A 20,175-nucleotide genomic window follows, 5' to 3' on the forward strand; every position below is an offset into this window, starting at 1 on the left:
CTCCTACACTCCAGAGAAAAAAGTCCCAATCTATCCAGCCTCTTCTTATAACTCAATCCATCAAGTCCCAGTGGCATCCTGGTAAATCTTTTCTGCACTCTTTCTAGTTTAATAATATCCTTTCTATAATAGGGTGACCAGAATTGCACACACTATTCCAAGCGTGGCCTTACCAATGTCTTATACTAACTTCAACAAGACGTTCCAACTCCTGTATTCAATGTTCTGATCAATGAAACCAAGCATGCCGAATGCCTTCTTCATCACTCTGTCCATCTGTGACTCTACTTTCAAGGAGCTGTCAACCTGTACCCCTAGATCTCTTTGTTCTATAACTCTCCCCAACACCTTACCATTAACTGAATAAGTCCTGCCCTGGTTCAATCTACCAAAATGCATCACCTTGCATTTATCTAAATTAAACTCCATCCGCCATTTGTCAGCCCATTGACCCAATTGATCAAGATCTTGTTGCAACTGGGGAATAACGTCCCCGGCTCGCTAATCATATTGAAATTGAAATTTCATTATGTTAATCAGCTCCGTACCAATTTTGGATGCGGGGCTGATTAGATGAAAAAGAAAGTCTGGGAGACTCATGATTGGCCATAGCAGGGCAGCGGGCTGGGAAAATCCCTGCCACAAACCCCACTTCTGCACAAAACACAGTCCCCAACATCTGCATGGACAGAACAACATTCTTCTTCCCACCTGGACAACGGATCTTGGTGTTGCAGGGAACATTCTTCACAGAAATCCCAGGACAATCAGCGCCACCATACTTGGGAGCTGGTTGGTCACATCGCCTCCCCTGACGAACTCTCCCAATACCACAGGTTGTAGAGCACTCTGATACATCAGTCCAGGGTCCCCAATTCCCTGCAACTAAACACAGAGGGATAGAGAGAGAAAAAGAGAGCAACCCAGAACCAAATTATTCACTGACAAAGACCAAATGTCCCTGCACTGTGGGCCCTTCCCCTAATGTCCCTGCACTGTGGGCCCTTCCCCCAATATCCCTGCACTGTGGGCCCTTCCCCTAATGTCCCTGCACTGTGGGCCCTTCCCCTAATGTCCCTGCACTGTGGGCCCTTCCCCTAATGTCCCTGCACTGTGGGCTCTTCCCCCAATATCCCTGCACTGTGGGCCCTTCCTCTAATGTCCTGCACTGTGGGCCCTTCCCCTAATGTCCCTGCACTGTGGGCCCTTCCCCTAATGTCCCTGCACTGTGGACCCTTCCCCTAATGTCCCTGCACTGTGGGCCCTTCCCTTAATGTCCCTGCACTGTGGACCCTTCCCCTAATGTCCCTACACTGTGGACCCTTCCCCTAATGTCCCTGCACTGTGGGGCTCTTCCCCTAATGTCCCTGTGCCATGGAGCTCTTCCCCTGGTGTTGGTGCACCACAGGGTCCCTCCCTGGTGTCCCTCCGCCATGGAGCCTTCCCTTGGTGTTCCCACACTATGAGGCCCTTCCCATGGTGTCGCTGCACCTGGGGCCCTTCCCTTCCTATCCCTGTGGGACAGTTCCTAGGAGTAATTGGTAAATTTGCTGGAACTCACTGGGACAGGCAGGTAGGAAACCACATGGTTTGGTTTCTGTATCACTTCCAGGGCATGGGTCAATGGTTGGAAAGAAAAAAGTCACTGGCTTGTTGCAAACTCGAGTTCGCCTTCGGACCGGAATCAATTCGAATCCTTCCTCTCGACAGGTATGACTACACGAGGCCCAATTTCCCCAGGGTGACCAGGTTACATCAGCTGTAAAATACAAGGGCAGGTTAGAGCAACTCAACGAATAGACAACAGCAGAATCTACAGCCAAACTCTCCACAACATCTGAATAGAAATACTGAGCTCAGAGCTGGATGTGACAGAGACCAACATCTGTACAAAACACAGGGCCCAAACACAATCTCCAATGACACCATCATAGTGGGTCGGATCTCAAACAATGAGGAGACAGAGTAGAGGAAAGAGATAGAGAATCTTGTGAACTGGTGCGATGACAATAATCTCTCCCTCAATGTCAGTAAAACAAAGGAGATTGTCATCAACTTCATGAAGTGCAAAGGAGAACATGCACCTGTCTGTATCAACGGGGATGAAGTGGAAATGGTCGAGACCTTCAAGTTTTTAGGTGTCCAGATCACCAATAACCCGTCCTGGTCCCTCCATGCTGACACTATCATTAAGAAAGCCCAACAATGCCTCTACTTTCTCAGGAGATGAAGGAAATTTGGCATGTCCACTACGACTCTCACCAACACTTACAGATGCACCATATAAAGCATTCTTTCTGGTTGTATCACAGGTTGGTATGGCACCTGCTCTGCCCAAGACCGCAAGGGTCGTGAATGTAGCCCAGACATCACGCAAATCAGCATCCCATCCATTGACTCCATCTACACTTTCCACTTCTTGGAAAAGCAACCAGCAGAATTAAGGACCCCACACACCCCGGACATTCTCTCTTCCACCTTCTTCCGTCGAGAAAGAGATACAAAGGTGTGAGGTCACGCACCAACAATCTCCAACACCAGGCCCAGGCCCAGGCCCACATCCACACCCAATCTCCAACACCAGGCCCAGGCCCACACCCACACCCAATCTCCAACACCAGGCCCAGGCCAACATCCACACCCAATCTCCAACACCAGGCCCAGGCCCACACCCACACCCAATCTCCAACACCAGGCCCAGGCCCACACCCACACCCAATCTCCAACACCTGGCCCAGGCCCACACCCACACCCAATCTCCAACACCAGGCCCAGGCCCACACCCACACCCAATCTCCAACACCAGGCCCAGGCCCACACCCACACCCAATCTCCAACACCAGGCCCAGGCCCACACCCACACCCAATCTCCAACACCAGGCCCAGGCCCACACCCACACCCAATCTCCAACACCAGGCCCAGGCCCACACCCACACCCAATCTCCAACACCAGGCCCAGGCCCACACCCACACCCAATCTCCAACACCAGGCCCAGGCCCACACCCACACCCAATCTCCAACACCAGGCCCAGGCCCACACCCACACCCAATCTCCAACACCAGGCCCAGGCCCACACCCACACCCAATCTCCAACACCAGGCCCAGGCCCACACCCAATCTCCAACACCTGTACAAAACAGCCCAACATCTATGCAATATGCAGACAGAGCCAAACACAAAATGCAGACAAATCCCAGGCAAGTGAAAGTGACTGATGGATATACGGAGGCAGAGAGACAGAGATATAGAGAGGAGGGAATAGGAGATTCAGAGAGAATGAGATAGGGCAGGCAAGAGAATGACAGAGAGAAGGGAGGGTAATGAAGATTCACACTCACTGGGGCATATCTGTTCGGTATCACACCATTGAAACTCCAGCTCAGGTCCGTGACATCGGCCCCCACACAAAGGAGCAGGGTTTGAGCAGCTGCGATTTCGCATCTTCTGACCAGTGGCACATGTGACTGAACACTGGCTCCAGGGAGACCACAAACTCCACACACCATCATCTAAAACATAGAACAGAGAGAACTTTGGAATGCAGACCCACACGGCAGGACACAACACGGCCCTGCCCACCATCCAGGAAATGAAGCCCCGACCGGCAGCCCAGAAACACAGCCCCGACCAGCAGCCCAGAAACACACTCCCAGACCGGTAGCCCAGAAACACAGCCCCGACCAGCAGCCCAGAAACACACTCCCAGACCGGTAGCCCAGAAACACAGCCCCGACCAGCAGCCCAGAAACACACTCCCAGACCGGTAGCCCAGAAACACAGCCCCGACCAGCAGCCCAGAAACACACTCCCAGACCGGGAGCCCAGAAACACAGCCCCATTCAATGAGTCATCTCGAATTCTATGGGCACTCACCAACTCAGTGACACTGTGTCTCTAACCCTTGCACTCTAACCTGGGTTTACCTGGCCCCGGTTACTCACCCTCACAACATTCGTATTCAATGCAGGATCTTGTCTGCAGTTTTTCATTACCAGCACACTGGCCCCTCCCAAAGCAAGTTCGCCACCGCTGCTGCATGCCATTGCGGCAAGTCGTCGTACACGCTGACCACCCGGTCCACTCTGTCCACTGTGTAGTTGGTCTAGGTGGTAACAAAACCATTCTCAATAATGTGATACCACATGGAGAATCACAAATACCATTCATAATCAGAAAAATCCCAAGGAATCTTCTCCTTGGAGCAGAGCAGAGAATTGTACGTAGAACCTGGAAAAGTGCAGTAGTTAAAATTAATCAGTGGGATGGTGATTGGAAATGGCAAATGGGCTTGAAACAGCGAGCGGAGGGAGAGGATTCTTTTTCAGGTTGCTGACTGTTCACAATATATCTTAATGACTTAGAAGAAGGAAGTACTGTAGCCAAATTGCAAACAACACAAAAAGAAATGGAAAGGCAAGGTGCAAGAGAGATACAAACAATTTACAAAGAGATACTGATGTTAGAAATGGGTTAACAGACCTTCCAATTAAGTCCTAATTTGATGTCAATTATTCATTCGGCGTCACTGATATATAAAAGGGGCATGATGTGGAGTTGCTGGCATTGGACTGGGTAAAACAGAAAGAAATCTCACAATACCAGCTTAAGATCCAACAGGTTTATTTGGCTACAAATAAACCTGTTGGACTTTAGGCTGGTGTTGTGAGATTTCTTTGTTATATAAAGAGGCTGCAGGGGTCACTGGGTTTTTGAAGGAGAATTGTGTGTGAGTAGAGTGTATGAAGAAGCTGAACTTGTGTCTACTGAGCTACAACTGAGAAGCTCAAACAATTGCTAGGTTAACTGGGCAAAAATCTGACACATGGAGTATAATGTGGGAAAACGTGAGTTGTTTGTTCTGGAAAAGAGAACAAAAGAAAAGAGTATTATTCAAATGAAGAAAAGCTGCAACACAAAAGGACTTGGGGGTATTTGTGCATGCAACATAGAAGACTAGCACACAGGTACAGCAGATAATCAGGAAGGGTAATGGAATGTTGGCCCTTATTTCACCCACTGCACGCCTGCGCCGCCTCAAGACCGTGTCCACTTTCGGGGCCGAGCATGACTGCCCTAAGGTCTTGGATAGCTTTGGCCTCATACCAGACGGACATCCCTGCGCACTCAGCCAGCACCCGGGGGCTCATCCAGCCCACCTCTCCACCATCCAGCACATCCCTGATCCTGGTCCACAGCCTCCCTCTCCATCAGCCACCTGAAGTTATACGGCTGGAGGAGCGGATTCCTGAGCAGTGGCTCTCACACAAGAGCTGCTACTTCTGACGGGGGAGAACTGCGTCGCAAAGCGACTGTGTTCCAGGCAGTGAGGTGGTCCTGGGAAAAGACGGGCAACTCTTGCAAGGAGGTCGAAACGTGCCCCAGATTGATATACAGGAGCTGCACGTTGTAATTGAGGCCACGCCATTGGCAGAAGAAATACGTCGCCAGGGTGCACCATCACGGAGGGGACTCAACGTAAAGGTATCTCTGCAGGGTCTGGAGATGGAAGGTCGCTATCTGAGTGTGGAGGCACACCAGACCTTGACCGCCCTCCTCAAGCGGGAAATGCAGAACCGCAGCAGGGACCCAGTGCAGTTGCTTGTCCCAGAAGAAACGCAGGAGGGTTCTCTGGATATTAACAACAAAGCCAGTGGGGAGGGGTCAAAGGGACCAGCCGGTTCCACAGCATGGAGGCAACCAGCTGGTTTATGACGAGAACTCACGCACTGTAGGACAGCACTTGGAGCAGTCCAGTCCAGCGACTCAGGCAGGGATGTTGGCAGTTGGGAAAATTCCAGAATCCATTATCCAAGGTTTTACAACAGAGCACTTGGAAAACATTGGTAGAATCACACAGTCAGTGTGGATTTACAAAAAGGAAATGATGATGGACAAAATACCAGAATTCTGAGGATGCAACTAGTAGATTTGATGAGGGGTAGCCAGTGGATATGATTTACTTGGACTTTCAGAAGACTTTTGACAAAATCCCACATAACAGCCTAATGTGTAAAATTAAAGCACGTGGGATTGGGGCTGGTGTATTGAGACAGTAGGAAACTGTTGACAAGACAGAAAACCAAAGTAATTAATGAGTCTTTTTCCAAATGGCAGGCAGTGGGGTACCATAGTGCTGGAACCCCAGCTATTCCCTAGATATATTAATAATTTAGATGAGGGAACTAAATGTAATATCTCCACATTTGCAGATGAAACAAAGCTGGGTGGGAGAGTGAGTTGAGGAGGGTGCAGACATCCTTCAGTATGATTTGGACAAGTTGAGTGAATCAGCAAATACATGGCAGGTGCATAGAACATAACAGTGCAGTACAGGCCCTTCAGCCCTCGATGTTGCGCCGACCAGTGGAACTAATCTAATGACCCTCTAACCTAAACTATGCAGTATAATTTGGATAAATGTGAGGTTATCCACTTCAGCAGATTATCTGAATGGTCATAAATTAGAAGGGGGGAATGTGTAGTGGGATCTGGGTGTCCTTGTGCACCAGCCACTGAAGGTAAGCATGCAAGTGCAGCAGGCAGTTAAAAAGGGAAATGACATGTTGGCCTTCATAGTGAGAGGATTCAAGTACAGGAGCAGAGATGTCTTACTGCAATTATACAAGGCACCGATGAGGCCACAGCTGGAGTGTTGTGTGCAGTTTTGCTCTCTTTGTCTGAGGAAGGATGTTCTTGCTCTGGAGGGTGCAGGGGTTTACCAGACCAATTCCTGAGATGTCAGGACTAAGACTGAGTTGGTTAGGATTGCATTCACTAGTTAAGAACAAGGGGGGAATCTATAAAATTCTAATAAGACTACACAGGGTAGATGCAGAAGGGATCTTTGTGATGGTGGGGGTGTCAGTCTGAGGATACAGGGTAGACCGTTTAGGACAGATAAGGAGAAATTTCTTCACCCAGAGTGGTCAGCCAGTGGAAGTCACTACCACAGAAAGTAGTTGAAGTCAAAACATTGATGTTTTCAAGAAGCAGTTAGATAAGTCACTTGGGATGAAGGAGATCAAAGATATGGGGGAAATTCAGGATCAGGTTATTGAGTTTGATCAGTCACGAACATACTAAATGATGGAGCAGGCTGTTAGACTCAGGCCAGAAACACCAAATAGTTTTGTTAAGTTAGCCTAGACCCAAAGTTTTACATTTGATTGTTGTATTGGTGAGCAGAATGTGTTTAACTCCAGGCATGATTTGTGACCCATTAGGAAGCTTTTATCTAGCAGTCTATTTAAGAACACAATTAGAATGTAACAAAGAATTAGCATAACTTAGACCAATTAAAGTACTTAAACATTACACAGTATAACTCTTAACTGCTAGCTATCTCTGTTGTTCCAATTTTTTAAAGCAATACCCCATAGGCATACACCCTTCAGAACTAGTTGGCACTAACTGAAGTATGCTCACATGATACTAAATTTCCAGCTTTAAACACCAATGGACAGAAATCCTAGCAGTTTCAGAGAAGGATATGTCCTCAAGACAGCAAAATGGAAAAGTAAACCACATCTCTAGTAGTTCCCAGTCTTCAGACTTCAGAGCCATGGAAGGATAACAAAAGAACATAAGAACATAAGAAATAGGAGCAGGAGTAGGCCATCTGGCCCTTCGAGCCTGCCCCGCCATTCAATAAGATCATGGCTGATCTGTCGTGGCTCAGTTCCACATTCCCGCCCTCTCCCCATAACCCTTAATCCCCTCTCTTATCAAAAACCCATCAACCCGCATCTTAAAAATATTTAGCGAGGTAGCCTCCACCACATCAACGGGCAGAGAATTCCAGAGATTCACCACCCTTTGAGTGAAGAAGTTCCTCCTCAACTCCGTTCTAAACCGCCCCCTCTTTATCTTGAGGCTGTGCCCCCAGTCCTACTGTCTTTTTTGAGCAGGAAGAGTCTCTCCACCTCTATCCTATCCATCCCATTCATCATCTTATACGTCTCAATGAGATCTCCCCTCATTCTTCTAAACTCTAACGAGTATAAGCCTAGTTTATTCAGCCTCTCCTCATAGCTCAACCCCCTCAACTCCGGCATCAGCCTAGTAAACCTTCTCTGCACTCCCTCCAAGGCCAAAATATCCTTGCGTAAGTACGGCACCCAAAACTGCACACAGTACTCCAGCTGCGGCCTCACCAATGCCCTAAATAGCCGCAGCAAGACCTCCCTACTTTTATATTCAATCCCCCTCGCTATGAAGGCCAGTATCCCGTTTGCCTTCCTGACCACCTGCTGCACCTGCAAGCTGGGTTTTTGCGACTCATGCACAAGGACCCCAAGGTCCCTCTGCACTGTTGCCTGCTGCAGTTTTTCTCCACGTAAGTAATAATCCTTCCTACCAAAGTGGACCACCTCGCACTTGCCAACATTAAATTCCATTTGCCAGTTCCTGGCCCATTCGCCCAACCTATCTAGATCCTTCTGCAGACTCTCCACACCCTCCGCACAATTTGCCGTTCCACCAATCTTGGTATCATCAGCAAATTTTGACACCATACACTCGGTTCCCTCCTCCAGATCATCTATATAAATGGTAAAAAGCTGAGGCCCCAGCACCGACCCCTGCGGCACTCCACTAGTCACCAACCGCCAATCTGAATAGCACCCATTGACCCCTACTCTCTGCCTCCTATTTGACAACCAGTCTTCTATCCACGCTAACACCCTACCCCCAACTCCATGTCCCCTGACCTTCTGCAATAACCTCTTGTGAGGTACCTTGTCAAATGCCTTCTGAAAATCAAGAAAGACCACATCCACCGGCTCTCCTCTATCCACCGCCCTAGACACATCCTCATAGAACTCCAGTAAATTTGTCAGACACGACTTCCCCTTAACGAAACCGTGCTGCGTCTGCTCTATCAAGCAATTCCCCTCAAGATGCCTCGCTATTTCCTCCTTGATGACGGATTCTAACATTTTACCTACAACAGACGTTAAATTAACCGGCCTATAATTCCCTGCCTTTTGCCTGCCACCCTTCTTAAACAACAGCGTAACATTAGCTGCTTTCCAATCTTCCGGCACTTCCCCGGAATCCAGCGACGTCTGGAAAATAACCACCAAGGCATCCACTATCACCTCCGCCATTTCTTTCAGAACCCTTGGATGCATTCCATCCGGTCCTGGGGACTTGTCCACAATCAGCCCCTCCAGTCTGTCGAGCACCACCTCTCTAGTAACAGTAATGTCATTGAGACCCTCCAGTCCTACCACCTTTCCATCTCTAACACCCGGCAAATTATTCACGTCCTCCTCCGTGAAGACCGAAACAAAAAAGTTATTCAAGACCTCAGCCATTTCCCCATCCCCTACCACTAAGTCCCCCTTCTCATCCTCTAAGGGTCCAACGTTCACCCTAGCCAGCCTCTTCCTTTTTATATACTTATAAAAACTCTTGCTATCCTTTTTTATATTAAGCACTAGCCCAGCTTCATAGTTTCTCCTACCCTTCTTTATCAATTTCTTTGTCAATCTTTGTTGACATTCAAACCTCTCCCAATCCTCTTCTCGCCCACTACTCTTAGCTACTCTAAATGCCTCCACTTTTAATTTAACACTTTCCTTCACCTCCTTCGTTATCCACGGCTTATTACCTCTCCTCCTACGGTCCTTTTTGACCATCGGAATAAATTTCTGCTGAGCACCAAGAAAGATCTCCTTAAAAATCCTCCACTGCTCCTCAGCAGACCTACCTTCCAACGCGCTCCCCCAGTCCACATTCGCCAATTCCTCTCTCATCCTACCATACTCCCCTCTGTTCAAACAAAGGACACGTGTCCGGGAACCCACTTTCTCCTCCTCCATCTGCACCAGAAACTCCAGCATACAATGATCACTCTCCCCAAGAGGATCCTTCACCGCAAGGTCCCTGATTCTACCCGCCTCATTACATAACACCAGATCCAAGATAGCTCGCTCCCTCGTCGGCTCCAACACACACTGTTCAAGGAAACTATCCCGGCAGCATTCCAAGAACTCCTCCTCGAGCCCACCGCGTCCAACATGGGTCGACCAATCAATATGTAGATTGAAATCCCCCAAGTCCTCTCTCTGCAGTTTCCAAAACAGTATCTGAAAAGCTGAGTTGGAATTCTCTGTGAAAACATAACTTCCCCAGTCATATGATCCCACCTGTCAATTATTCCAATCAAGCTCTACTCTGCAATCCAAGGGGCACAGTAAAACAACAGAACACTGCATTAGTTCAGATTAAAAGAAATATGCTGTCAATTATACTGCTTCAGTAACAATAGAGGACGCCAGCTGCAGACAACACAGCTCTGACAAAATGCCAAGGACTGCTGGAAACATACTGCAGAGAGACATGATTAAAATATAGTTTTAAAGGCACAGTATCATCGCACCTCCCTACTTAAGAACAAAAAATGAACCATTAACATTCCAAGATGGCTTCATAATTCAAAACCTTTTAGTTTCACACTACTAGCATTCTACAATAGATATATATCTATATATAATTTTATCAAATCAAGCAAACATATCAGTAGTAGTCTATTTCAGTCTTTGTCTTCCACCGTCAAACATTTTCTTTTCGTGACACGTTGCTGTTCACTCTTCTTCAAAATTCTCCTTCAGTCCTTAATCTCACTTCGATTCCAAATCCGAGCTCCATTTTGTCATTATGGTGATAAATTAACTTTGGTAACGTCCTCAGAGAGCTCAGCAGGATCAGGAGGGTAAAGCTTTATGTGTGTAGGCAAGGCCATTCAGAAAGGTCTCTTCATTTCTTGTTTACTGGGCTTAGCTCCTCTGTCAAGCAGTTTGATTCCTTTGTCTGCTCTGGATCTGAACCATCATTTTCTGCACACTCTTTGGCAAAGACACAGAGCAGATTGTTTTTCTTGGTGTCAGAACCCTTGCAACCATAGTTTTAAAGATCATTCAGTTATGCTGCTGTGAAAACCATTGTAATTTACTTGAACACGAGTTGTGAACAGTAATGTTTCACTGGGTATCCATGTTTGTGCAAACTACAGATTTATTATCCCAGCAGTTCATTTCAAATGATGGTATATTTTCAACAGTCTCATTTCACTTTGTTGTCCTTTTCTTTGATCTGCAGTAGTACAATACTTCTGCTCCTCAATCTGCATCATGAGAACACACCTGACTGTTGATTCCTCCACATTTTTCTTGAAATAGGTTATGAGCTGTGTGTGACAATATTGTGGTTTGTTTTCAGGTAAATTCAACCACTCAGGAACAGCTTCCTTTGCATCTATCCCTGTACCTGCTCACATTTCTCATTCACATCATTGTCCTCTAACTGATTCTCCTTCCCCACCTTTACATAACTGATCAACACTTTCAACTATTGCATCTCAGACTGAGCAAATATCAACTTCTCCTTCCTAATGTGCACCAACTTCAGAGGATTAAGTCTACACAGACATTGCTCACAACATTTTCTGCAACAATCTCATTCACAATTATTTTAGTACTTCACAGCTTATCCCCACATATCTCTCCGTGTGATTTTTGATGACTCTTTCAGGTCATTTTGAGTTTCCTCTGGAGAACTTGAGATCAATAATCCCAATTTCTGATTACATGCTTGTTGTCCGATCTAATGTGAGGAATGAAAAATTCAAAACTATCTGGCTTTGGTTCTTCACTCTGAGTTGTGAACGCTAACACGTCCTCCTTCTGCTTTCCTTCTCCAGCAAAATACCGTTTGAGCTTCTTCACATGACACACTGAGTTTTCCTTTCATCCTTATTAAATGATTTAACTCAATTTCCTTTCAAAGGAAAGGAGTGAAATCAGGCCCACTAAACTTTGTTTTTAAAAGGTTCACCTACCACTGGTAGTAATATTAAACCTTTATCCCCATTCATAAAGCGATGTGCGCTTCCTGTTTCATCACATGCTGTATAATTTTAAATGCTGTCTAACCAATTCACCAGCCCTATTCAATCTATTAATGAGATTCCCCAGAATCTCAGTCCAATAATGTGGTCTCAGAATGCTGACTCACCAATTTCTCATTAATCAATTTCAGTGGTCCTCTTACCCCTTGACCAAAAATCAGTTCAAATGAACAGAAATTTGTTGACTCATTAGGTGCATCCCAGGAAATACAAATGGAATTCCTTTATCCTAATCCTCTGGATAATCTTGACAATAAACCCTCAACAATATCTTTAAAGTTTGATGTCATAGTTCTAACGCTCCCTGCAATTCTGGATGGTACGCAGTTGATTTAAATTGTTTTACTACTAAACTATCCATAACCTCCTTGAATAAGTTTGATGTAAAATTTGATCCTTGATCTGATTGTATTTCTGTGGGTAGTCCATATCTAGTAAAAGTTTTAACCAACTCCTCTATAATCCTTTAAGCTGTAAGACTGTGTATTGGAATGGCCTCTGGAAACCTAGTAGGCAAATCCGTTATAGTCAATAGATATTGATCCCCACTTTTCGTTTTAGGAGAGACCCTATGCAATCAATTAAGACCCTTGTATAAAGTTCCTCAAATGCTATGGTATTAGGATGCTGGTTTTAATCATTGTTTGAGATTTCCCTATGTCCCCATAGTCGTGTGCTTAAGCAAGTCTGTATGGTCTGCTCTGCCAGCCCCTCAAAATGTCAGGGAAGGAACCTTAAACAAAATTAAGGAAGTGATGTTGACCACAGAAGGGTTTAATAAAGGGAATCCTGTAGATGGGTTAAATAAATGTAGACAGAGGAAAGGGGAACATCTGACTGCCTTTGCTGGTCGTTTATGGATCCACTTCACAGGAGTATCTGGGGAATTAGATTGGGCTAGATTAAATGAAACTGATTCATCCAGATGGGCTAGGACATTAGTCTCACACACCAGAGGAAGGAAAGAAAGCCTGAGCTAATTTTGACCCCGCAGAGACCACACACAATGAAGCATGGATCCTCCGACGGTTAGCTCGAGTCTGGGAACAGGAAATTCAGGGAGCCCCAATGTCATGGTCGGAAAGGGAGGCGATTCTGCTTCCAATGAGGGCTAGCCAGGATCGAGTATGGAGGAACGAGGGTAGAGAGGATCACCAACACTAGAGAGGTTCCACCTTACACAGCAGCTTCGGATTGAGACAGAGGGACAGGTTTTAATTTTGGGCAACCAGGACACTTTGCCGGAGATTGTAAGAGACCCCCGCCACCACATACACGGTCCCCAAGACCACCAGCTCTACCAGATAGGCCAGCTCCTAGAGCTTCATATACTCGTGTGTGCAGCAATCCCGCCACCATGACTGAAACAGGAAAGCTATTTGTTGGTGTCCTGAACTTCAACATAAATGAGCAGTCCCTGGACGAGGTTTTCTCCAAGAACGGGCAGATCTCTGAGGTACATAAGAACATAAGAAATAGGAGCAGGAGTAGGCCATCTAGCCCTTCGAGCCTGCCCCGCCATTCAATAAGATCATGGCTGATCTGTCGTGGCTCAGTTCCACATTCCCGCCCCCTCCCCATAACCCTTAATCCCCTCACTTATCAAAAACCCATCAACCCGCGTCTTAAAAATATTTAGCGAGGCAGCCTCCACCACTTCAACGGGCAGAGAATTCCAGAGATTCACCACCCTTTGAGTGAAGAAGTTCCTCCTCAACTCCGTTCTAAACCGCCTCCCCTTTATCTTGAGGCTGTGCCCCCTAGTCCCACCGTCTTTTTTGAGCGGGAAGAGTCTCTCCACCTCTATCCTATCCATCCCATTCATCATCTTATACGTCTCAATGAGATCTCCCCTCATTCTTCTAAACTCTAACGAGTACAAGCCTAGTTTATTCAGCCTCTCAACTCCGGTATCAGCCTAGTAAACCTCCTCTGCACTCCCTCCAAGGCCAAAATATCTTTGCGCAGGTGCGGCGCCCAAAACTGCACACAGTACTCCAGCTGCGGCCTCACCAATGCCCTATACAGCTGCAGCAAGACCTCCCTACTTTTATATTCAAACCCCCTCGCTATGAAGGCCAGCATCCCATTCGCCTTCCTGACCACCTGCTGCACCTGCAAGCTGGGTTTTTGCGACTCATGCACAAGGACCCCGAGGTCCCTCTGCACCGTCGCCTGCTGCAGTTTTTCGCCACGTAAGTAATAGTCCTTCCTACCATTATTCCTACCAAAGTGGACCACCTCACGCTTGCCAACATTAAATTCCATTTGCCATTTCCTGGCCCATTTGCCCAGCCTATCTAGATCCTTCTGCAGACTCTCCACACCCTCCGCACAATTCGCCGTTCCCCCAATCTTGGTGTCATCAGCAAATTTCGACACCCTACACTCGGTTCCCTCCTCCAGATCATCTATATAAATGGTAAAAAGCTGAGGCCCCAGCACCGACACCTGGGGCACTCCACTAGTCACCATCCGCCAATCCGAATAGCACCCGTTGACCCCCACTCTCTGCCTCCTATTTGACAACCAGTCCTCTATCCACGCTAACACCCTACCTCCAAGTCCATGTCCCTCGACTTTCTGCAATAACCTCTTGTGAGGTACTTTGTCAAACGCCTTCTGAAAATCCAGAAAGACCACATCCACCGGCTCTCCTCTATCCACCGCCCTAGACACATCCTCATAGAACTCCAGTAAATTTGTCAGACACGACTTCCCTTTAATGAAACCGTGCTGCGTCTGCTCTATCAAGCAATTCCCTTCAAGATGCCTCGCAATTTCCTCCTTAATGACGGATTCTAACATCTTACCTACAACAGACGTTAAACTAACCGGCCTATAATTCCCCGCCTTTTGCCTGCCACCCTTCTTAAACAACAGCGTAACATTAGCCGTTTTCCAATCCTCCGGCACTTCCTCGGAATCCAGCGACGTCTGGAAAATAACCACCAAGGCATCCACTATCACCTCCGCCATTTCTTTCAGAACCCTTGGATGCATTCCATCTGGTCCTGAGGACTTGTCCACAATCAGCCCCTCCAGTCTGTCGAGCACCGCCTCTCTAGTAACAGTAATGTCATTAAGACCCTCCAGTCCTACCACCTTTCCATCACTAACACCCGGCAAATTATTCACGTCCTCCTCCGTGAAGACAGAAACAAAAAAGTTATTCAATACCTTAGCCATATCCCCATCCCCTACCACTAGGTCCCCTTTCTCATCCTCTAAAGGACCAACGTTCACCCTAGCCAGCCTCTTCCTTTTTATATATTTATAAAAACTCTTGCTATCCTTTTTTATATTAAGCACTAGCCCAGCTTCATAGTTTCTCCTACCCTTCTTTATCAACTTCTTTGTCAATGTTTGTTGACATTTAAACCTCTCCCAATCCTCTTCTCGCCCACTACTCTTAGCTACTCTAAATTCCTCCGCTTTTAATTTAACACTTTCCTTCACCTCCTTCATTATCCATGGCTTATTACCTCTCCTCCTACTGTCCTTTTTGACCATCGGAATAAATTTCCACTGAGCACCAAGAAAGATCTCCTTAAAGATCCTCCACTGCTCGTCAGCAGACCCTCCCTCCAATGCGCTCCCCCAGTCCACATTCGCCAATTCTTCTCTCATCCTACCGTACTCCCCTCTATTCAAACAAAGTGATTACAGACAAAAGACACCAGGTTGTCCCACGGTTTCAAAAACCCAGAGGACGCCAGGGACGCACTGCAGGCGATGAACAGAAAATCCCTCGATGGGCACCAGATCCAGGTGGGTCATGCCAGGAAAAGGTCTGGAGGCAGCCGCGGGTATGATCAAGGCAGAGGTGGCTACAGTAACAGTGGACGCAGGAGAGGAGGTGGCTATTGGGATAGTGGCAGGAGAGGAAGCTATAGTGGCAGAGGCCAGTTTAATCCAGGAGACCGGGATAGCTATTCGGGTGGACGCAAAGGCCAAGATGGATACTTCTACAGTGGTGATGGTGGTTATGGAGGCCGCTTATACAGGAACACTGACTGATCAAAGCAAGAGAAGCATTTCTGCCAGATTCAGGATCAACCTCCCATCTTGTTCCTAAAATGGCTCCTGGAACCGCAGAAAACAGTATCTGATGAAATTTGCCTTTATGCTAAAATGTTAGAAAACGGTTTTCACCATGATTAATCTTGTTATCCAGTTGTTGACTCAGTTAACTCTTTATGAGGATTGAACATTTCAGTAATTAAAAGCCGTGTGGCTTTTAATGTATTTAAATGTCTTCACTTGTAAAATTGGCATGGAATGTCTGTCAAGGGATTGAGACCGCAAGTTGAATATTGCCAGCAATGTTCCCAGTTACTTTTGAGTCATTTTCCTTGCCAATGAAAACTAATGAAAGATCTCCCTACACAACAGCATTTTCATGTAACTTATTGCAAGACTCTGAAAACAAACTCATTTCTTGAAAACCATATACTGTTTTTTAAAAACCAAATGTCATTTTTTGTACTTTCATCAGCTGGCACAGTCCTTTGAACAGAACATTGCCACTTGGGAGTCAAATCTTTTGTCAGTGGATTATCTGAATATAATGCAGCTTCAGAAATAAAAACGGGGAGGGCATGGACAGTAAGTACATGTATATACATCAAATATTAGATGCGACAACAACAGAAATTACATTGATCTCGTCAGGATAACAACGGACGACGACATAGATGCAACTTAGGATCTACCTCATTGGACTTATCAGGATAAGCACGCAGGACACCCCAAGCAAGATGAACTTTTCGTATCCTGTCTATTTGTAGTTTGACAACGACCAGACGTGGGGTCCGCCCTCGAATCACTGTCCCCTCTAATTCATTAGCAGAATGTTTACAGAGAACCCGCCGGATTGCACTTTGCACTAATAGGCAGTTGAAAATCTTAACATTGAACATACCCCAGACTCGCGAATACTTATTGTAATGTTTTTTTGAATGTTTGGTTGTTTGTAATTGGCTTGTTATAATGATTTTGTTTTAGAATGTGTGGTTATTTGTAATTCATGGTTAACAGCAGAATGTTTGCTGTCTGCAGCTTCTGGAATGTAAATATATTGTAGGGATGTATCACTACTGTGCATGCCAATTCTTTGGCCTTGCTCGACTGTTGAGTGACTGGGGAATTCCTAGCAGACACTGGTCCTGAGTTTGTGATTCATCACGCTTCACATTCAGGTTCAAAGGGCAGGGGTAACTATGGCCAAATTGGCCACCTAAAATGGTGATTTGTAAAGCACTCTGGGAGAATTAGGTAAGAACTAAATCGACAGGCTGCAGCCTAAAAGACAGAGATAAACAGGCTGCAGCTCTGATGACTGAATACACAGGAAATAGACCATCCAAAAGATAATGGACACTGTCTGGTCAAACAGATTTGTTTGCCAAAGGGGAGTCTTAACCCCTTATTTGGGAGGGAGGTATGTGCCTATGTGTCCCCAGCACCTACAGGCATGGCCATTAGGTACACATCCAGAGATGTTTGTGGCAGCACCTGATTGGACTCTTAGCAACCTGGGTGATCAAGCCTTGATCGATTGACTGACAAGAATCAAGAGAACACCTAAAAAAGGACACAACACCAAGGAGGGGCTAAAAGATGTTGCACAACAGAAGCTCTATCTCTCTCTCTAACCTCACGAACAAGCTACAACAACGGTGACCATTGCCAGCAACAATCAGCGCGAGGAGAACCACCACACCCAAGAAAGGAGGAAGACCAGAGGCAGAGTGCCAGACCAGAACATCTGGACCAAAGGATCAGACTAGGCAGAGGATGAGACACCAGCACACAGATAACGGCCAATATCTGCTTGGGTACTTGCCAGTCACACAAAATTAAGTCAAGGTCTAGTATTGGACTTGAACTTTAGTATTTTCTGTAACTTATTGTTGGTTGAGTGGGTGATCTACTCGCAATTCTTTGTCCACCGTGTAAGGGTTAAAACAGGCTGGGCGGCAGGCACAACAGTCGATGGATGGGAGACTAGTTTGAGTGATGGACTGGGCTACATTCATGACCCTTTGTAGTTTCTTGCCATGTTGGTCAGAGCATGAGACATACCAAAGCTATCTGGTATCTGGTGATACAACCAGAGAGAATGCTTTCTATGGTGTAACTATAAAAGTTGGTGAGAATCCTAGTGGACATGCAAATTTCTTCAGCCTCCTGAGAAAGTAGAGGTGTTGCGGGCTTTCTCAACTATATCGTCAGCATGGATGGACCAGGACACCTAAAAACTTGAAGCTCTCAACCATTTGCGCTTCATTCCCGTTGATGTAGACAGGGGCATGTTCTTCTTTACGCTTCCTGAAGTTGATGACTAGCTCCTTTGTTTTGATAACTTTGAGGGAGAGATTATTGTCACCGCACCAGTTCACCAGATTCTCTGTCTCTTTCCTGTACTCTGTCTCATCATTGTTTGAGATCCAACCCACTAGGGTGGTGTTGTCAGCAAACTTGAAAATCGAATTGGACGGAAATTTGGAGTGGTTATTCATGGCTGTACGCTGTTATTCTGGTATCTCCTCACTATGAAACATTTGGAAGTATGATTATGCTGTGATGTACCAGATATTGACATATATTATTAAAATGAAAAATCATCAATAAAAATACATTTTAATCCTTCCAGGACGGGTACAGCTTGGGATTGGGAGAAATAGTTTGCGTGTGTGACTCACCTGCAGGAGTGTGAGATCCCACCTTCTTCCAGCTGAAAGCAGTAGTTGATATTCAGACAACAATCCTCTTGTTCAATGCCAGGTCCAATCAGATCGACACACCTCCCTGTCTGACTGTCCACTCCACTGAAACAGCTCACCTCTACTGCCTCTGACACAGGACAGATTATTAAAGCACCTTGCACTGACTCTGGCAAGCTTGCTAACAGAGTGGTTCAGTGGAGGAGGAATAAACAGTAACTAGGGAAGCCTCTATGCTGACCATTAACACTGTAGATACAGGTAGCGCACCGTCGCCGGGCAGGCACGGCTGCAGCGCACGGTCGCCGGGCAGGCACGGCTGCAGCGCACGGTCGCCGGGCAGGCACGGCTGCAGCGCACGGTCGCCGGGCAGGCACGGCTGCAGCGCACTGTCGCCGGGCAGGCACGGCTGCAGCGCACGGTCGCCGGGCGGGCACGGCTGCAGCGCACCGTCGCCGGGCGGGCACGGCTGCAGCGCACGGTCGCCGGGCGGGCACGGCTGCAGCGCACCGTCGCCGGGCGGGCACGGCTGCAGCGCACCGTCGCCGGGGGGGCACGGCTGCAGCGCACCGTCGCCGGGCAGGCACGGCTGCAGCGCACGGTCGCCGGGCAGGCACGGCTGCACCGCACGGTCGCCGGGCGGGCACGGCTGCAGCGCACCGTCGCCGGGCGGGCACGGCTGCAGCGCACCGTCGCCGGGCGGGCACGGCTGCAGCGCACCGTCGCCGGGCGGGCACGGCTGCAGCGCACCGTCGCCGGGCGGGCACGGCTGCAGCGCACCGTCGCCGGGCGGGCACGGCTGCAGCGCACCGTCGCCGGGCAGGCACGGCTGCACCGCACCGTCGCCGGGCAGGCACGGCTGCACCGCACCGTCGCCGGGCAGGCACGGCTGCACCGCACCGTCGCCGGGCAGGCACGGCTGCACCGCACCGTCGCCGGGCAGGCACGGCTGCACCGCACCGTCGCCGGGCAGGCACGGCTGCACCGCACCGTCGCCGGGCAGGCACGGCTGCAGCGCACGGGTGCAGACAGTGTCTGAACAAGCACTATCTCAGACAGACACTGGCCGGAATTTTACTGTTCTGCCTGCCACAGATATTGGAGCAGACGAGGGGCAGACATTGAGGAGGTCTGTTGACCTCGGGTGAGATTTTACAGTTTTGGGATGGGTGAGGCTATAAAATCCTGCCCTCTCTCTCTCTGTGGGGCTATCTCTGACACCACACTGAATTTTAGGAACACACTGAACACTGGTACCTGTGGCTGTGGTCAGGAGACAGAGGATGGTGATAAGCAGCCGGATCCTGTTGTTCATGTTGGAGTTTGGGAACTGCCTCAGGCTCTGACTGGCGATGGTGAAGGTACTGTAAGGTGTGCAAAGTGCAACGTTTAGTGGGAAGTAAACATCCCCAAGCTCACTGACCTTGCAGAGTGGACTGGCTCTGATTACCCAATGTTTGCTCGGGGAATCTGTCACCTCCACACTGGTAACATTACCAGGAACCAGAGTTGACCCTTTGTGGTAGACTTTGC

The 20,175-nt window shown here is 47.7% G+C and overlaps 2 protein-coding genes across 2 annotated transcripts in view; one reads left to right on the forward strand and one right to left on the reverse strand.

Moving 5' to 3' along the window:
* The window catches only part of LOC145339275 (properdin-like), a 41,461-nt gene extending 21,490 nt beyond the window's left edge, over positions 1–19,971 (reverse strand). The window contains exons 1-6 of the mRNA XM_080183688.1: positions 19,900–19,971; positions 18,622–18,772; positions 3,945–4,105; positions 3,342–3,512; positions 1,562–1,759; positions 712–885 (exon numbers count right to left, since the gene is read on the reverse strand). Coding sequence (XP_080039814.1) covers positions 712–885; positions 1,562–1,759; positions 3,342–3,512; positions 3,945–4,105; positions 18,622–18,772; positions 19,900–19,957 — 913 coding nt within the window. The 5' untranslated portion in view covers positions 19,958–19,971. The remainder of the gene's footprint in view (positions 1–711; positions 886–1,561; positions 1,760–3,341; positions 3,513–3,944; positions 4,106–18,621; positions 18,773–19,899) is intronic.
* LOC145339271 (cold-inducible RNA-binding protein B-like) lies at positions 13,272–15,934 on the forward strand. The gene is made up of 2 exons (XM_080183684.1): positions 13,272–13,395; positions 15,591–15,934. Exons 1-2 carry the CDS (start codon positions 13,272–13,274, stop codon positions 15,932–15,934), a joined length of 468 nt encoding a protein of 155 aa, XP_080039810.1.
* Positions 19,972–20,175: the final 204 nt, after the last annotated feature.

Source organism: Carcharhinus amblyrhynchos, unplaced genomic scaffold (assembly GCF_965287045.1).
Source record: "Carcharhinus amblyrhynchos unplaced genomic scaffold, sCarAmb.v2.hapA scaffold_375, whole genome shotgun sequence".
Classification (NCBI taxonomy): domain Eukaryota; kingdom Metazoa; phylum Chordata; class Chondrichthyes; order Carcharhiniformes; family Carcharhinidae; genus Carcharhinus; species Carcharhinus amblyrhynchos.